At 38.1% G+C, this 17,953-nt stretch overlaps 1 protein-coding gene across 6 annotated transcripts in view; it reads left to right on the top strand.

Moving 5' to 3' along the window:
• HELZ (helicase with zinc finger) overlaps positions 1-17,953 on the top strand; it is an 84,548-nt gene that overhangs the window by 34,549 nt on the left and 32,046 nt on the right. For 5 of the 6 annotated variants that reach the window (XM_041409455.1, XM_041409460.1, XM_041409461.1 and 2 more), the window contains 5 exons: positions 78-345; positions 4,775-5,108; positions 8,872-9,002; positions 11,319-11,498; positions 12,017-12,121. In XM_041409455.1, the coding sequence (XP_041265389.1) occupies positions 78-345; positions 4,775-5,108; positions 8,872-9,002; positions 11,319-11,498; positions 12,017-12,121 (1,018 nt within the window). The remainder of the gene's footprint in view (positions 1-77; positions 346-4,774; positions 5,109-8,871; positions 9,003-11,318; positions 11,499-12,016; positions 12,122-17,953) is intronic. The other variant, XM_041409459.1, reaches the window with a different exon arrangement.

Here is a 17,953-nt window from a genome sequence, read left to right on the forward strand (position 1 = left end):
GCTTTTTTTTGGAAATAAAACCAAGGCGGCTGGGGTTTGTAAAAACAAAGCCCCCCTTCCCTGCTCTGTCCATGCAGACCTTGAATACCTGATGCACGCGCGGCAGCAGCTCCTGACCACAGCCAAGCGTTGGGATTCCACGTCCAAGACTATTGTGGAGTTTGAGCCTAATGAAACTACTGAACTGGAGAAGAGCCTTCTCACCAGATACCAAATCCCTCTGTCTGCTGACCAGCTGTTCACACAATCTGTCCTGGACAAATCATTGACCAAGACCAACTATCAGTCACGGCTCCATGACCTCCTGTACATTGAGGAAATAGCACAGTATAAGGAAGTTAGCAAGTAAGTGATTCCTTTATAAAAATATTCCTATTAAAATGGGGGAGACAGCTTTTTTCATTAAAGCTACCTGCTTCTTTAAGATACTGAGGCTTCCTGTTTCTTTGAACTGAACCTGAATGAGTCTGGGAATAATAATATTTGGTAAAGGTCATTAGCACTTAAATGTAAATTCCTGCTAATTCATTGAAAACAAACAGTGTGTGTCAGTCTGTGCTTACAGTTGCAGGCACTAAGCAGCTGTTGGAGAGGGTTTTGTTAATTTTGTTTCTAGTTTATTGTCTGTCTATACAAAATATATTAATAATAGTTATATTTGTGTTCCTGTGTGAAAGTAGGTTATAGCAAAGGAATATATAAAGTCTTTGTAAAAAGGGTTGAATTGTGGGTGGATCAGACTGATCTTGTGATGATGTGGCAGCTGACTTCATTTATTTCTTAAATAGGTTGACACCCAGTTTCCTAATAAAAGGCATATAATATACATTGTTTGGTTTGTTGTGTCTTTAGGTGTTATAAAGAAATTACCCAACTGATGTAGATGCTTAAAAAATATGGGTTTAGGTAAAAGATGTGAAATTTACACTTACAGACCTTTATGTGGACTTTTACTGTAGTTTAATATTTGTAGTCAAAAATTGTTCCTGTATTCCTGAGGTACTAAAGAGTTTAGAGGTTTGTCGCTGCTCAGAATGGAAAGTCTCAAAGATATGACATCATTGTAGCAAATTTAGTTTTATCAATTACATGAAGTTCCAAATCAGGAGGTCTTTTTAAGGTGAAGAACCATTCCTGGAGCTACAGAGGTTCACTTGAACCAGCCCTCTAGAACTTAGAGAGAAAATACTGTGAATTGTTGTATTTCTGTTGCTTTTAAAGCAGAAAAATGGTTCAATTTATTTTTAAAATCTCAGATGAAGGGCAGTATTTGAGCTGTTTTTATCTTTTATCTCTGCTGCACTCTGCTCTTGAGCTGGAGTCTAACACATGCAGGAATCATGCTTGAACACTGTTTCCAGCTTACAGAAATATTCTCCATCATATGTATTTACAAACAGGTTGACTCTTTTAAGGCCTTTTGAAATAAAAGTGGATTTAAAGTAAATATTATGAAATACCATTAAAACATGAGCAGTATTTTTACTGATAGAATTTTCACCTTGGGAGTTAGACTCTCATGCCTCATAGGAAACCAAAGAGCAGCAAACCTGGAGAAATCAAAGAAAAATAAGTGTATCTTGTATGTAATGCTTCTCCTTTGGACTATTTGGTGCAGCAGTAATTTATTGCTTGATTAAGTTAAAAGTAAGTGTTAATGTTCTTGAAATCTTCTGTTTTGATAGTGTTGATGACAAACATTCTTTTGATCTTGTAGCTGACCCACTTTATTGCAAGAAGGCTCAAACCAGCAGACATTTCCACTCCTCTGTGGCTAAGATCACACACTTGGTATTCTCTAGTGAAGTGTCAGGGTTGCAAGCCTGGAAATGGCAGAGAAATCCAGATGTGAGTGGGTTGTAACACCTCTGAAGTGGTGCCACAGTGGCAGCGCTGATGAGCTGTTGCACTTTCAAGGGTTTGTGAATGTACATTGTAAAAGGAGTAGGACTGGCAGCTGGTCTTCTGACTGCACTGGAGTAGCATCAGTCTCAGAGTGAAGTGGATCCTTGGGTTTGAAGAAGGTTGATGGTTTCTGACTTTCTAGGATTGTGCTGGTTCAGACTTTGTGTGGAATCACCTGAGTGGAACTGGACAGTATTGGGTGAAAGTTGCAGTGGCTCAAACATATCTTGAATTCAGTTATAAGGTAGTTCTGGACAGTCTCAGAGAACTTTACTTTTAAATCATGTTTATTTCAAGAGACATTTATACAAGTTATTCCACATAACTATTACAAAATATAATAATAAGGGAGTCACCGCTGTTTAATTTCCAAGTGCACACTGTTTTTGAGGAAAACCAAAGCAATGTTCCAATCTTGATAGTAGTTGGGTTTTGGAGAGTCTAAATATCTGTTCATGGTTTTAAAACTCTTCCTTTCTCTCTTGCATATTGAAGAGAAAAGCAATATATACTTCTTAGAGTGACTAGAACATTTTCTTCTATGAACATTAAAGGGTGTGAGGTGACAGACAGCTCCTTCCTTGCACCCAGAATTACAGAGCAGATTTATCCTCAAGGCTGTGAACATGTCAAGTACTGGCTCTGATGAAAAATAAATTTGTTTTGCCATTACTGTGTGTTGCATGGATCCCTCCCCAGGCAGGTGTCCCCTGCACACCCTGAACCCTGCAGGTGTCAGTGTCAGAGCAAATGTGCTGAATGTGCTTTTGCAAAGTGGCACCTGGGGCTTTGGCCAGGATGGGTTTGTTTGCCTTTGGGGAATTTATTGTTTGCATTGGTACTGGATGATTAATGATTTATGAAGTCATTCTTCATAATTATTCTGTGGTTTTGAATATGAACAACAGGTTTTCTTGTGGCTGCTTCATGAACACTGCAGGTAGGCTGGCATTTGCAGTGCTTAGGAGGAAATAAAAGTTTCTAATTTTTTTTATAAACCTGACTGAAAACCTTATTTTGTCTAACCCTGCAAAGCAAGGGTGAGAAATGGATGAAAGAAGCAACTTCTGATTTTTAAAAATCAAATCCTGAGAGGATTTTGTAGTTTTGTAATTTGCCAGAAGGTGTCAGCTTGCTCAGTGGAAATTGCTTGATAATCTAAACTTGAGATTCCCTTTAGCACATCAGATGCAGTTCAGTCATTTATGAAAACAATAACCTGTGCCTTGTCTCAGAAATGCAATAAAACTGTTTTGCAGCATGTTTTTATGAATCTGAATTTAGCTGATACATATTCAGCAGCATAGGGATCAACTTTAGGGAAGTTTCAACAAAATAAATTCACAATAGCAAATGATTGTATCTCAGTAGGAATTCCCAGCCCTTGTTACTCACTTAAATGTTTTATATAGTGTTTTAACAAGGAGCTGTGAGCTCTGTTTCAGATGTGGCTGACTTGTTGATAGCTCCTTTGGAATAGTGCAGCAAATAGAAGAAAACTTGTCTTTATTGGTACATGTGGAAATGGGAAGGATTGGGTGGAAGCTTTCCCTGTAGCTTGTGCAGTAACCTTTGTGGTCAGTGATAACCAAACAGATCCCTGTTAGTTAAGAAAATTTCCCTTTTGGAGAGTGGAGGACTGGGAAATTCAGATCTGACAATGTCCATGTTCTGTAAAGAAGGAGCTGTTACCACATGGGGGCAAACTTGCAGTTTTTGTGCAAGATTCGTGGTTTGGCAGATCTGGAAAAATACATCTGATTTGTTTGGTAGATGTTTAATTACCAAGCTAAAATGTTGGATTTTCTTGTTAGAGGCTTATGATTATTGATACTGCAGGGCTTAAATGAGCAATTACCAGTTTATTAGGTTAAAATAGAAAGTATAAGAAGAACCGATCAAATAAAATCAGTATAAGTACGAAAAGTATTATAAGAAAAGAATGTATTTTTCCAAGAGGTTTTATTTCATTTGTGAATGGGTTTTACTTCTTTTTCTGTAATTTGTTTCAAATTTAGGAAAAAGTTGCTGATGAGAAAATAACTGAATATTGTTACTCTACTGTCAGACTTTTTTTCCCCTTTGTTCTTTTTAAAACCAGGTTGAAGCAATCTGTTTTAAAAACCCCAACACACTAGGAAGAGATTACTTTTTATTGGTGAGAGGTCAATAAAGTGTGCTAATAAGTCACTTTAATGTGTTGTGCATGTGACTTCTGGAAAATGATAACTGCAAAGGATGAATTTGTTACATCTCTGATTACAGGAGGAAGCTACTGCTAATAGGAATTCTGTGGATAGATGGTTTATAGGGCTGAGCCTGTGATGCCATTCCCTCATTTCAAATGAAATATCATTTTAATGCCTGCAATCTGATTTGTTTGAATGCATTTTGATCAATCCCTCTGAATTATAGGTATAATACCATTTACTTTTTAAGATGGAGATTGCCCTCTTTGGTGTGCAGCCTGGAAGAGGCTCATGGGATAAATAGGAGTATTGCTCTGTTCTTTGCCTGCTTGTCTCCCCTTGCATACCTACCATAAGATGACAGACTGTTTAAATAGAAATTTTACTGCTTTGGGACACGTAATTAATTCACTGTAAGCTTTTATTGGTATCTAGTTTCTCTTTCGTGAGGGTCCTTTTTTAAAACTTCATAGATGTTGATTCTTTAAATATGTACTTTATAGGCTACAGTCAGAGGAAAAAGTGTGGATATTTGATAGCTGCAGACTTACAAAGGGCCAGTTTGACTGTACTTGTCCATACTTAAAAATTAATTTATGAGATGAAACTTCACCCTGAATGCCTGAAATTTCAGAATCTGAGAGCATTTTTGTGCACTGACTCGATGCTTTCTCACTTAGGTTCAACATAAAAGTGCAATTGCAGATTGTAGCAAGCTTCATGCTCACTGGTGTTTCTGGAGGTGCAAAATATGCCCAAAATGGACAACTTTTTGGCCGCTTTAAGCTCACTGAGACCCTCTCTGAAGACACTTTGGCTGGACGGCTGGTGATGACCAAAGTCAATGCTGTTTATTTATTGCCTGTCACTAAAGAAAAGTCAGCACAGACCCAAGGAACCAAAGAGAAGGTTTATGAAGCAGCTATCGAGGAGAAGACAAAGGATTATATCTTCTTGAGGGTATCCAGGGAGTGCTGCGAGGAGCTGAATCTTCGGGCAGATTGTGAAATGCAGGTAGGTCTGCCTGGAGGTGCTTGGGGTGTCAGAGCTCTTTGCCTCCTGTTTGCTTTGCCTCCATGACTGATCTGCTTACCAAACAAAATAACCTCAGATTAAGGTCACTGGAATTGCCTGGAATGAATGCATTTTCACCCAAGGTTTATCTCATCCCATTTGTTTTGTTTTGGGGAAACATATGCAAGAATCCTAATGTCTTAATTTAACATGGATAATTGGTCTGGGAAGATTTATGTCGTTCTGAGCTCTTGGTTTTGTGTTTGTTTTCTTAAAACAATAATTAAACTTACTAATTGATTGTATTTGAAACTTGACTGGAATGCAAAATGAGCTGGGGCTTCAGGAACTGGCTAATTTTTCCTTGAGTGTCTTAATAATCTTGGCCCGAGGCAGCAGATCTATTCTGCATTAGAAATTGAGTCCTAAAGTTGTTTGTAAAATCATTTAGTACTTTATATGAGTATCACTGAACTGGTGGTCAGATTCTTCAAGCATTACCTATATTTGAATGAATTTTAATTATGAGGAATTTTTTATGATTATTACTAACTGAAATTTTGGAAAGCAATCCTTTGTTTAGAACTGAGGAGTTTTAATTTGGATGTGCAGAGTTTTTGTTAAAGGTACTGGAGGTTTTGCTGCTCTCTTCAGTAGAGTTGATATTCCCTAAGTGATTCTTAAACAGTGATAAAACTGCTTTGATTTCTGTGGATTTTGGATAACTTGGTTAGTTTCCTTTTTCTTTTCCTTATAATTAGTCTCAGAAACTTGGTGATGCCTTGTTTACCTGCTGTTCTGGCTTAGCTATAATAAATACACAATTCTGCTTTTATCAGGTAAACCATTCATAAAGGTGGGGTGGAGTGCACTTTAAAGCACTGTGGCTGCTGCCACTCTTTTATTTTTGGAGTGGTTCCTCTGTTCTCTGTCCTGCTCTGTGAACCTGGCAATGGATTAACTTCCTTTCCCACTGTTTTCTGATTGTGGAATGTATATTAAAGCAGGTTACATGCCTCTCCTTCCCAGACAGCCTCATTCAGTACTCTACAACAGCAAATAGAACTATTTGATTCCATCCAAGCAGCATAAAAAGCAAAACAAATCACAGGCTGTTAAGAAAGTGGTGAATGCAGGTAGATAATAGGAGGTATTTAATGCCAGGCACCTTGCTTGGACTCCCAGAAGGGGCTGTTAAAGTGTCACCCAGATGAGCATCACAGCTTTTCTGCATTTAAATTACCCTCGTTAGGTCGTGTGGTTTTTTGTCAGCCTTGGGTCTGCCTGAGCAAAGATATTTCCCTTGGCTGGATCAAACCAGGAGTTTGGGACCATTGCCATTTGAGTGGCAGTCTTTGCCAAACATCTGCAGGTTGTGCTTGGGGGACAGATCAGTGCTGGGGAGGGATGGGTAGGACAGAGCCTGGGGACGAGCTCGAGGTGCCCATGGGACAGGATGAGCTGTGCTGTCACTGCTCAGAAGTGCCAGCCCCGCTGTGCACAGTGGGGCTGAGGGGCACAAATTGCACGGGGGTGGAAAAAGAATTCTTGAATTTTCATGTGTCCTATTAAAAAAAAGTTTTCTTAGCAGCTCCAAACACCTCTGTGAGCTCCACGCTTAACGCTGTCAGATTTGTTGCTGCCCTTGTCTTCAGGCTTATGGTTGTACATCTTGCTGTAAAATGTGGTAGTCAAGATGAATATTTAATGTCTCTATATCTGCCAGAGATGGAAAGTTAATGGCTATACTCTGCGGGGATACAAGCAAACATTGTTTATTTACAGCAAAGCTAGTGTTGATTTTACATGCTACATAATGATATGAACACTGTAATGCTCAAATAAGAGTAGGAAAAAGAAAATGCTAATTTACAAAGCCTTTTGAAGGAGATGATCTGCCAGTAGTAAACATTACTGTACACCAGAGTGATCCCTGTGGTGGGAAAGGGGCTTCATGGGGAGATAAAGGAGTGTCAGGTACAACAAGGAGTTAAATCTAGAAGGATAAATTATTCCTCTGTATGGGGAATTCTCCTCTGTAGGAGAAGGTTCCTGAGAGGAGGCTTTTATATGGCTTTGAAAGAGAAGTGATCACTTTTCCTTTCTTTCCTTTTGTCCTTCCTTTTTACTTGTCAAGGACTTCTTAAGGTTTTATATAAGTTGTCAAAAAAGATAATTGTAAAACTATATTCTAGTATTGCTTTGTGTTTGTTGAACTTTCTGGTTGCTAGCACTAATTACCATGAAATTAAAGTGTGATTAAGTAAGAATGGGCTAACACCAGATCAGTGAGTGCTAGTGGAGAAAATCATTAGATCTGAGGCCAGGTTGTTGCTTTGGGCTTGGGAGTACGTTTGGAATGACTGCCACCTCCATGGCTTTTCTCTGGGGTGACGCAGGGGCTGCACCTGCAGCTGGGATGGTGCTGGTGGAGCAGGTTCAGCTCATCTTTGCTCTGGGTCTGTTCTTCTCATCTTCTGGCAGGTGGTTGTGGAATCTCTTGGTGCAGATGGCTGTAGAAATTGTTAAATAATTGATATTTCCAGGTAAATGGGGGGTGCTTTTCCAGACAGGTTGCAGTGATGTGGCTGCTGTTGGTAGCTTGTTCACACTCACTGTAAATCTCAGAAAGAGACTTACTTACTACTGTTTAATCAAAAATGCTTAATAAATTTGTAGCACAGTAATTACATAAATACATAGTGACAGCAGTACTTTGGAAATAAACCTAAAAATGTGTATTAGTCTCTTGAAGTTCTTCAGCAGCTTTTGGTGTTTTTATGCTAGTTTTTATTAGTGCAGATCTGTGTCAAATTTTGTCTAAAGGCTTCTGGTCTGTTGTGAACGTGGAGTTCTTTGGCATAATACTCTGATCAGATTAATTTGTTTCTGGGGAGATTAATTATTGCAAATTTAAATTTGTGTAAATGATAATCTGAGTGAAACGTTTTTATGAATAATTTCCCCGGGAGCTCTTTTATCCCTTGTTCAAATTTAGAATGTACTTTTCTCTTTACCCTTTCAATGTGTGTGTATGTGTCAACTACTTTCACTATCCATTGTTCCATTCTGAATTGAATCAGGAATGTTAAGTGCTCTGCGTGATGTTTCTGGCTTTGTACCAGAATTTATGTTGGCAATATCTTTTATTTACTAGCACCTGTAATTGAGAGAACAAAACCATGAATGTATTGGTAAGCAGCTAATTGTTAGAAATTAACTTTTGGGGACTCCTAATAATTGAACAAAAATGACAAGTTATGCTGTTCCAGAGTGTTTGACTAGAAATAATGTTTGGAGTTTATCTTTGCTGATTTATGTAATTTATTGATATGGTAAAACTTCTGGCCTGACATTTTCTTGAGGTTGTTCTTACAATAAGAGATGAAAGCTTACATTTGTAAATACAATGCTTTAGGACAATAATATTTTTCAGGACTATTTTTTGTATTTAAAAAAATTCCAAGAATGCTTTCCCTGTAATTTTTTTTCTGAAAGTGCAGTGGAATCTAATCTTAAAAGTCAAACAACAAAATTAAATTAAAGAAAAAGCTGTATTTATCTTTGATTCTAAACAACAACAAAAAAAGGCAAGTTAATTTTATCACAGATCTTTGGATTGAATGCTGTTTGCTATTTTCTTCTGAGAGCCGGTGGTGTGCAGGAAGATAAAAATGTATCATGTACAGCAAAGTCTAATGAGCATTTTCTAAATGAATCCTTTTTGTTCACCCCTCTGTTTATTCATTGGTTTGTTGTGCAGGTTGAGCTTCAGTTCCAGTTGAACCGGTTACCCCTCTGTGAAATGCATTATGCCTTGGACAGGATTAAGGACAACAGCATTTTGTTTCCAGATGTCAGCATGACTCCCACCATACCCTGGAGTCCCAACAGGTACACAGACACTTGAAAATCAAAGGTTGGGTGGGAATGCAGCTCTGAATTTCTCAGAGCAGATGGCTGAAATCTGTCCTCAGACAGGAAACAAGCCTGATTAGTGGTGAGGGTTCTGAGGAGGAAGGGAAACTGTGCTGAATAAAACAAGAGGAGTGATCCTCCCAGAGCCAGAACCCACTGAGTGGTTTTCCCTGGGGCTGAGCTGAAGGTCTGGAGGCATCACAGTTTACTGTGGCTGCAGAGAACAAACCTGCTGCTGTTAATTTCTGTGCTGCCATCCTCCTCTGAAAACATTATACTTCATGGGAGTGGCAGTGCCAGTTCCAGGAGTGCTCTGCAGGGTCCCAAGATGCAGAGTTCTGGTTCCAAGGATGATCCATTAGTACTTGTTGGGCTGCAGTGAGCCCAGATCTGGACATATCCCAGAGGGTGTGGTTATGGAAGGTGTGGCAATGACTCCTAAAGAAGCAGCCCAGAGATTCTTTCTATACACATCTCACAGTTTCCTTTATGAAATTATAAACCTCTGTGTTATATAAATATTCTAAAGAAATTTAAGGCTGATGCAGTGAAAATAGTTTGTCTGGAAGAGGAAGCTTAGGGAGGAGAAATGTGAGGCTGTGTGGCTCAGGGGACATGGTCAGTGTTCTTGCTCTTGGTAAAAGAGGCATGAGCTTTCTGTGCTTGGAGAGCAGGGAAATGAGAACAATGTGGAACTGATAGTCTGCACAGCCTGGGAAGAGTTGTGTGAGGTCTTGAAGGTGAGAACTAGGAGTGTGATTGTGATGCAGGAGAAATCAGGAAATAGCCCAGGCATTAAAAAGAAAATGATCTGTCAGAAAGCTGAGAGAATGAGTATTGTATGACAAAAAACACTGGAAAAATGGTTGTTTGTCTCTGGAACTGTAAGAACAGATCCAGCACAAGGGTGGGATCAGTGTTCTGGGTGGGATCACCACTGTGTGCATCAGAGATTTGACAGCACCGAGAGGAAGAAGGGAATAGGTTCTGTTTAGAGTTACACTGCACAGCTAATGGAGGTCAGTGCCAATCTGTTCACTGACTTAATTAGGTTCTGAGTGAATCTTACAAGGACAATGAAATAGTGTTTAAGAATAGTTTGGAAGTAAGCAGTGATTTCGATAAAAAGGAGGCAAGTCAAGTAGGGTAGAACTTTTATATTCTATGTACATACCAGTAGAATGTTGGTATAATGTTTTGTATTTTTTGTATACATAAATAAAATAAGTAATGATTATAGTTCAGTTTAAATCAGTTCCATCTGATGGCTTGCTTTGTCCTTCCTTAGGAATCAAGCTAACTCCAAACTGTCTTTCCTGTTTTTCTTCTATGTCTGTTTTATGTCCCTGTTCCTTTCCTGTATTTCTTAGTATTTTTCCAGCTTGCTGTTCATAGACATATCAAAAGTTAAAATTCAGTCAATTCCCTCTTGATCTTGCTCCCTGTTGCTAACTACTTCTGAACAGAAACTTTCCCAGTCTGTAAGAAGTGTGGTGCTTGTACCAAAGCAGATCACATTACTAAAGTATGGCCATATGTGCAGCAGTGACAGGTGTTTTTTACTATGCGTGTCTACTTTTAAATCTGTCAGTGGGAATATTAAAAACTCTGTCTAGAAATCTTTAACTTCTTATGCTCATTGGAATTTTCTGAAAGCATCTTCCTCCCAATGCTGGCATCACTGGCTGCTTACAACAAAAATTCTTTTTCTAGACTGCATTCCCATTAGAGATATGTGCCGTGATGATCTTAAAAAAAAAAAAAAAAAAAGTAAAGAGAAGTTTGTAGTTAACTGGTAGCCAATAATTTTTAAATTTGATTTTAGATAATTTCTACCAAGCCTTGAGGTTGTGTAACTGGTTACTTTTAAAGTTAACAGCATAAATGCTACAGGGAAAAAACATAACTAATGGAACTATTATTTGCATGATAATAGAAGAATCATTGTATGTTTACCTGCTTTTGTTATCAGGGAATGGTGCAGTATGTCCTCCTTCTAGAATGTGTGCTCTGCAGGTTAACTGTTGTTAGGTGGGATGATGTAAATTGAGAATAGGTTGAAACCTCCCCCCCACAACTGGATTATTGCAAATAGCAAATTTTTATGATTAAAGTGTGTGATTGTTTTGCTAGATTTGTTGATTTGTTTCACGTGCCTCAGCAACACAATCCACAGAGCAGCTCTGCAAAGTCTCTTCAGTTTCTTTAACTCTTTTGAAATCCTCCCTGATTTAATTTCTGCCTGGCAGTGGATGGTGAGCAGTTTGTAACCTCAGTGGCTCCTTTGCACAGGCAGTGGGACGAGCAGTTGGACCCCCGGCTGAACGCGAAGCAGAAGGAGGCTGTTCTGGCCATCACCACCCCGCTCTCCATCCAGCTGCCTCCTGTTCTTATCATCGGTCCCTATGGGACAGGAAAAACCTTCACTCTGGCTCAGGCAGTCAAGCACATCCTCCAGCAGCAGGACACCAGGTGAGAGGGGGCACTGAGCACAGAGCAGGGCCCCTCTAGCACAGAGGATGGGATTTTTTGGCTAGAATTCAAGTCAGAGGTAGAAATACAGGATTTCCACCCAGCTTAGAAACCAACAAACCCAAGCCATCCTTCATCATTTGGGATGTTAAAGTAATTTTGCAATCTTAGCCTGTATTTGCCATTTAGAACAAAGCTAATTAAAGTGGAAGTTATGTAGAATGACTGTGATTTGCTCGGCATGGGAAGTTTTGCAGCATGGTAGATAACAAAAGCTGGGCTTTAAAATCAAGTCCTGATTAATAATTACAAAATGATTGTCGAAAACCTGTTTGATAACTGATAAGTGAAGGGTTTGAGCTGAGGGCTGAATCATGGGAAGTGCAGTAGGCCAGTGAGTAGTTCCATGAAGAGGAATGTGCAGGAAGATGGCCACTGTTTCCTTTTTTTTGTATTCTACTGCTTTGAATTGTTTTCTGTTTCTTCATTGCTTTTTTATTTGCATCCATTTATTCCAGCAGGATTCTCATTTGCACCCATTCTAATAGTGCTGCTGACCTCTACATAAAGGATTATTTACATCCATATGTAGAAGCAGGCAATCCCCAGGCAAGACCTCTCAGGTATTTTTTTAAGGCTTATTATGTATCTATAAAATACTGTTCTTAAGAAAAGGTGTCTATAAAAAAAGGTTAAAGAATTTTCAAAGCATAAAAGCATATTGGCATTACCAGCAGTGCTTTTGAAAACAACCTAAAAGGAATGTGAAATATTGTAACATAATTTTCAGTCATTTGTTAAATAAAAATAAAGACATCCTTTTTTTAAGCTTTTATTATTCTGTTGATAAATATGTCTTTCCTAATGAGCAAGCTTTCGATACACTCCTCTAAAAGCTACTATGATAAAATAAAATGGACTTTAGTTGTATTTTAGTTTCTGAAAAGTTTGACTCACAATTACAAGGCTAATTTGGAAACTGAGGCTCCCCACCTGGCTTCTTGGAGAAACATTTTGGGTTTTGGAAACATAGGAGCTACTTAGAGAATCATGTGAAAGTAGTTTGGCCTCTTCTGATAAATCAGTGTGAAGTGATTGTTTATGTGTTGAAATGTACTTACTTAATGTGTATTGGGGAAATTGGTTTAGGAAAAAAAAAAAAGGAGCGGAATCTTAAGAGCAAGGAGGGTAAACTTGCATGGAAATAGTTAAGGAGGATTTATTTATGGCCATAAATCTGCTCCTGGGAACGTTTTGCTCAGTAATCACAACGTCTACTTTATGCTGCTAGCTCGCTGTATATATATATATTTTTTAAATTATGGGCGTCATTTTCTGAATGCCAGTGGGTGAATTTATAATATTACTAAGAAAATGACTCTGTGTTTACTTGCTGGCTATTAAAAGCCATCCTGGACTTATATTTTATGTAATGTCAGTAAAGGCAATGAAGTTATGTGAAAAGGCTACATTTGCAACAGGTGTAAATTCTCTTAGGTCTGTTGGCTTTGGTTGCCATGTGACATTTTACAGACACCAAGAGTCTGGCCAAGGGAAAGAAGGCAGTGTTATTTTTTAAAAGATGTCTTTGATCTGTTTATATTTTAACACAGATTGTCTTAAGATGGTTTGTAAAGCACTTTGGGATGAAAAACATAATGGAGTCTTAATTTTCTGAAGGGAAAAAAATGTGTGTAATTGACCTTTTTGGGAATATTGAAGTGTGATGTAACAGTGCAAGGAGTTAAATACAGTTTTATTGTTGCCAGGTTGTTGCTGCCTTATTTTCAACTGTGTAGTCCAGTCTCAGAAATATGAAAAGCATAAAAAATTATATATTTCTTATGGTTAAAATTTATTTGCATTTTTGCTAAGAGAATCACAGCACCTAACTTAAAAGTCACTGAATGTTTGAATTTAAATTTAATTATTGTAGTATTTGTTGTAAAGCCTTCAGAAAGTGCTGCTGCAGATTGTCTGCTGTTCAAACAGGACACTTCTATAAAAATTGCAGTTTAAGAAAATGGAGGCACCTCTGGAGTTGTGCATGTATGTTAATGAATCCACAAGTATGTATGGTTCGAATAAAAAATCTGACAGATAATGTTGTTTGAGCACAAAGTGCATTAACCTGCTCTGGCAGGAGTTAAAGGTCAATTTTTCTGAATCCAAACTGGAATTTGTGAGACTCCAAATTCAAAATTATTTATGGATGTACCTCCCTTATTGACTGCTGTAAAGGTGTATTTTCAAATTAAAATCATTACTGTTAGATTAAACAGGGGGATCTGAGCCTCTTGCAGTATTTAAAAGGAAACATCAAGTGGAGTGGAAGCAGTTAATTATTCAAGGTAGATGTGCTGCTTGCAGAGTTTGTTGGGTTTCTAAATAACTGGACTCTGCTGTAGATTTTATCCCTTATTTGCTCTACAAGTGATGAGTTGGCTTAGTGGGGAGCAACACAATATTTTATAATATTTATGTTGTTTTTAAAGAAGGAAAGTTAAATTATTTAACATTTTGTACTGAAAACCATGTAGATATTTCTGTGGGTAAGATGTACATTAAATAAATTATCCTGTCAGTGATGTGACATAAAAGTTTGAAAAGCAGAGTTTGTGGAGCTTTTTGTTTAAATATCAAGTTATAAATTTGTATTATCTCTTAATAAAATAACTTCCTATGCCCTTTGGAAAATACAGAGTGAACAGTGAGAATTTATGTTAAATCTAACTTCTGCACCTAAATGAAATACCAGCGAAGCCTGAAGGCCAAATTCTCATAGTCCTGATGCCCATAAACAAATTATTACCCAGAAAAAAACCTGTGCCTCTGGGTTTGATTAGATGAGTCAACTGTATTAGGGGCACACTCCAAAATCTGCCTTTTACTGGAGAAACTTGACACTGAAACAATTTCAAATACTTATGTAAATGAATGCAGAAATGTTTCTGAAGGATTGAAACCTAAACCCAGGCTACAGCTGGGAGGAGAGAGCCTGGATTAAGTGCTTCTGTTTGATGGTGAGCCACCTGATTTTTAGTGTGCAGGAGCAGCCAGGCACCTTTAGATGGTGAGTCAGAGCTGTAAGAGGGAGTAATTGGCTCCTGATTTGTATTTTCTTTTGCTCCCTGGATGTGCCTGTCTCCATCAGCTGCTGGAACCTTCTGGAGGTGGCTGCTGAGGTAGAAGAGCACTGGAGCAGGAGAATTCAGATTATCACCCTCTCCTAAAAACTCCAGCAAGCAGATAGCAGCAGTTCCTCTGTATGTTGCTGAGCAGTGGTTGAGGTGTTATTATAATACGGATTTAGTAATATTTTACTTGCATATTTCAGATTTAGTTGTTTCCATACACTGGTTTTATATGGAATACTAATGGAAAAGGAAAGGTTGATACAGCCTTTATCTGTATATTGAGTATTTTTATTTATTTCTAAGCATGGTCTTGCTTGGAAATAAATAAAACTAATGTATTCAATTCAGCAGTGTCAAAAAATAAGTTGGTTCTGTTAAAAATATCTCACTGAAACCCCTTCAGTTCATGTTTTTTACTACTTTGATCATAACATTCATATGTAAGTTCTGCATCTATCCTGGAACTTGGAACCAGGTAGCTTTGGCTGCTAGATGAGAATTACCCAGGTTATAAAAAATAATCCATAGGAGGCAAAGTTGAATTAAAAAAGAAAGCAAACAGCAACCCAGACCAAAAACCCCCAGCAGGTTTTGAAAGACCATTGCCCCCTTTTCCAGCCAAGTTCTTGTACTGAAAATGGAATGAATTCATCTTATCAAACATTAGTTTGGAAAATAAACGACTGTTCTGCCAATGACTTTTTTCTTGAAACTCTGTCTTCCATCTTATCCATCCTTAAACGAAAAAGGGATTTAGAAAAGAGAACTTTCAATTTGTAGGACAGGTTTTTCACATGTTTTCTGCCTCTCAGGGAACATATTTGTTTGTGAGAATGAGCCTCTCTTTGGAGATGGATCTAAAGAAACAGAAGAGGGAAATCAGGTGCTTTTAAAGTTTCCTTTAGGCTTCTTGGGACTATTTAGATTTTTTTTTAGTGATCTCTGAACAGAGACATGAAATTACCCTGCTAGATTCCTTTCTCTCTGAGTTTTTGTGCTCTTTTTTCTTGAGAGATTTCAGTGATAAGTACGAGCACCGAAGCTGAGGAGGTGGGATGTATCCCAGAAAGGTTTATTGGAGGGCAGACTCCTGGCCTTTCTGTTCTGAACTGAGAGGAGTCAAGCTCAGAATAGGGTAAACTGAAGTTTTGAAGAACTGAAGTTTTCATTGGTAACTACCTGGCTCTGCTGGAGTTCAGGGACCCTGCTCATGCAGGGTTAAGACTAAACATTTTAGAAGTTTAGTCTTTTGTTTAATAAGAAGTTAAGGACATGTTGCAGGGTGAAATGTTATGATTTGTGTTAAACTGTTAAACCCCACTTTTGTAATTGCTTCTTCCAACTTTGATAAAAAAAACACCTAATAGTGAAATTATGGGTGATTTTATTAGCCCAAGTTGCACCTGAGAAAAAAAGTCCTTGTTTAGTGAGGCTTAACTTCTCTCATGACATTTTCGAAGTAGTCACATCTGTCAGGTGTTTTTATGCCAGTGGTGAATAATAGCTCTGGGATACCTATTTGATCTCACATCAAAATAAAAGAAATTAATGGGTAAGCAGCAATGCAGTTTGAAATGCTGTCAGCCAATCTCTGAGTCACCCACAGTTGAATTTTTGTAATAAAAGACAGTGCATGGTATAATAATGTCTAATAACCATAATATTTTGCATTTCAATAGCACCTTTCATCCAAGAATCTCAAAGTGCTTTACAAACATAAACTCCCAATAAACTCAGTAATGCTCACAGTACTCCTGTGAGGTGGTGGGTAAGTATAACCTCAGTTCAGGTTGGGAAGGTGAAGCACACAAAAGCTGAGGATAAAAAAGCTGGGATAAGTGGAGCAGGGGTCATCTTGCTCCCTTGTTGTAGTTGTTAGGCCATGACTTGGTGTAATAACAGTTTATCAAATAAAGCTCATCCTTTTGATAGCTGGGAGGAAATAAATATCTGGGGGTGACATTAGAAACCTCTTGTTCTGAGAATGACTCAGGAGTGTGGGGGTTGTTCCTGCCCTGAACCCAGTTTTACCTGGAGTTACCTTTGCTCTCCAAGTGTGAGTTTGCCTTGGTTGTGTAGTCAAATCAAAAGTCATTCAGGGTACTGAGGTGCCTTTGAATTTCATTTTGTCCAAAATGGGCAATGTATCTTCACAAACCAGATTTATTCTAATGCTAGTACTCGTTTCTCTCACATCACATGGAGCTCAGCTGTAATTTTCAGACGTGGGTGGACATGTGATATCCAGAGTCCAGCCAGTGCAATCATGCTCTGCAATTAGGTGCATAATTATACATTTTCAAACACTTTATTAATGATTCGGGATTTGAACTATGGGTGCAGGAGAAATAAAATAATGAATAGATAAAAGGAACAGCATTAAATCCCATATTTAGAACTGAAATAAATTTAATTAATTTCATCTTTGGAACTAAATTTAAACTTCAATTTCTGTGCAAAAAATTCTTGTAGCTTAAAGGTTCTACTTCAGATTTATAGTTCTTGATAGAGATGATGGTGGTGAGGAACACCTGATGGAGATGTCACAAGGCACCTTTATCCAGCTCCTTGCTGGATGTGTTCACCCCGTGGAGTTACTTGTACCCTGTGTTCTGGGGCACAGCCTTTGTGTCCTCTGTGTTTCTGTTCCATGTAGCCAAACTGGCTGTAACAGGTCATCCCTTCCTGAGAAAAATTCATCACTGATCCCATGGGGTGGTGCTTAAAATGACCTGATGTGTCATGGAAGGGTGTCTGAAATCCAGTCAATGTCCTTATATTTTAGACTCCAGCCAACCTTCTGGCACTATTTTCCCATTCTTTTATCCAGAGTATCACAGTTATGGTCCTGCATGATAAAAAGATGAATTCACCTCATGTTTGGTTTGTAGAATTCAGACAGCACATGGGATGGGTGGGAGGAACAGCAGGATTTTAATGTATTTCATATATCAGCTGCAGTGGCTGAGATGTGCAGACCACTGTCAGTTCCATACTCTGGGCTATAGTTGCATTCCAGGTCAGCCAATATTTATTTAAAATTATTTATTGTAAGTTTAATATTAAATAGGCGTTGATGTGAGGATCACAGGACATAAATATTTGAAGAATTTAAAGATTTCTATATGTGAAATAAAACCTGCTAACTGTTCATGTATGTAAAACTGCACTGCAATTATAGAAGGTGAATCCAAGACATTTTAGCATGTAATTCTGCACAGTTGTGCCATTTTGCTTCTTGAAGATGATACTTATTTTTCGGAAAACAGAATATTACTGTTTGAAATATTTGAAATATTAGGCAGTGTTCAAAGCTGA

This window comes from Onychostruthus taczanowskii, unplaced genomic scaffold, assembly GCF_017590055.1.
Source record: "Onychostruthus taczanowskii isolate IOZ18803 unplaced genomic scaffold, ASM1759005v1 scaffold30, whole genome shotgun sequence".
Taxonomy (NCBI): domain Eukaryota; kingdom Metazoa; phylum Chordata; class Aves; order Passeriformes; family Passeridae; genus Onychostruthus; species Onychostruthus taczanowskii.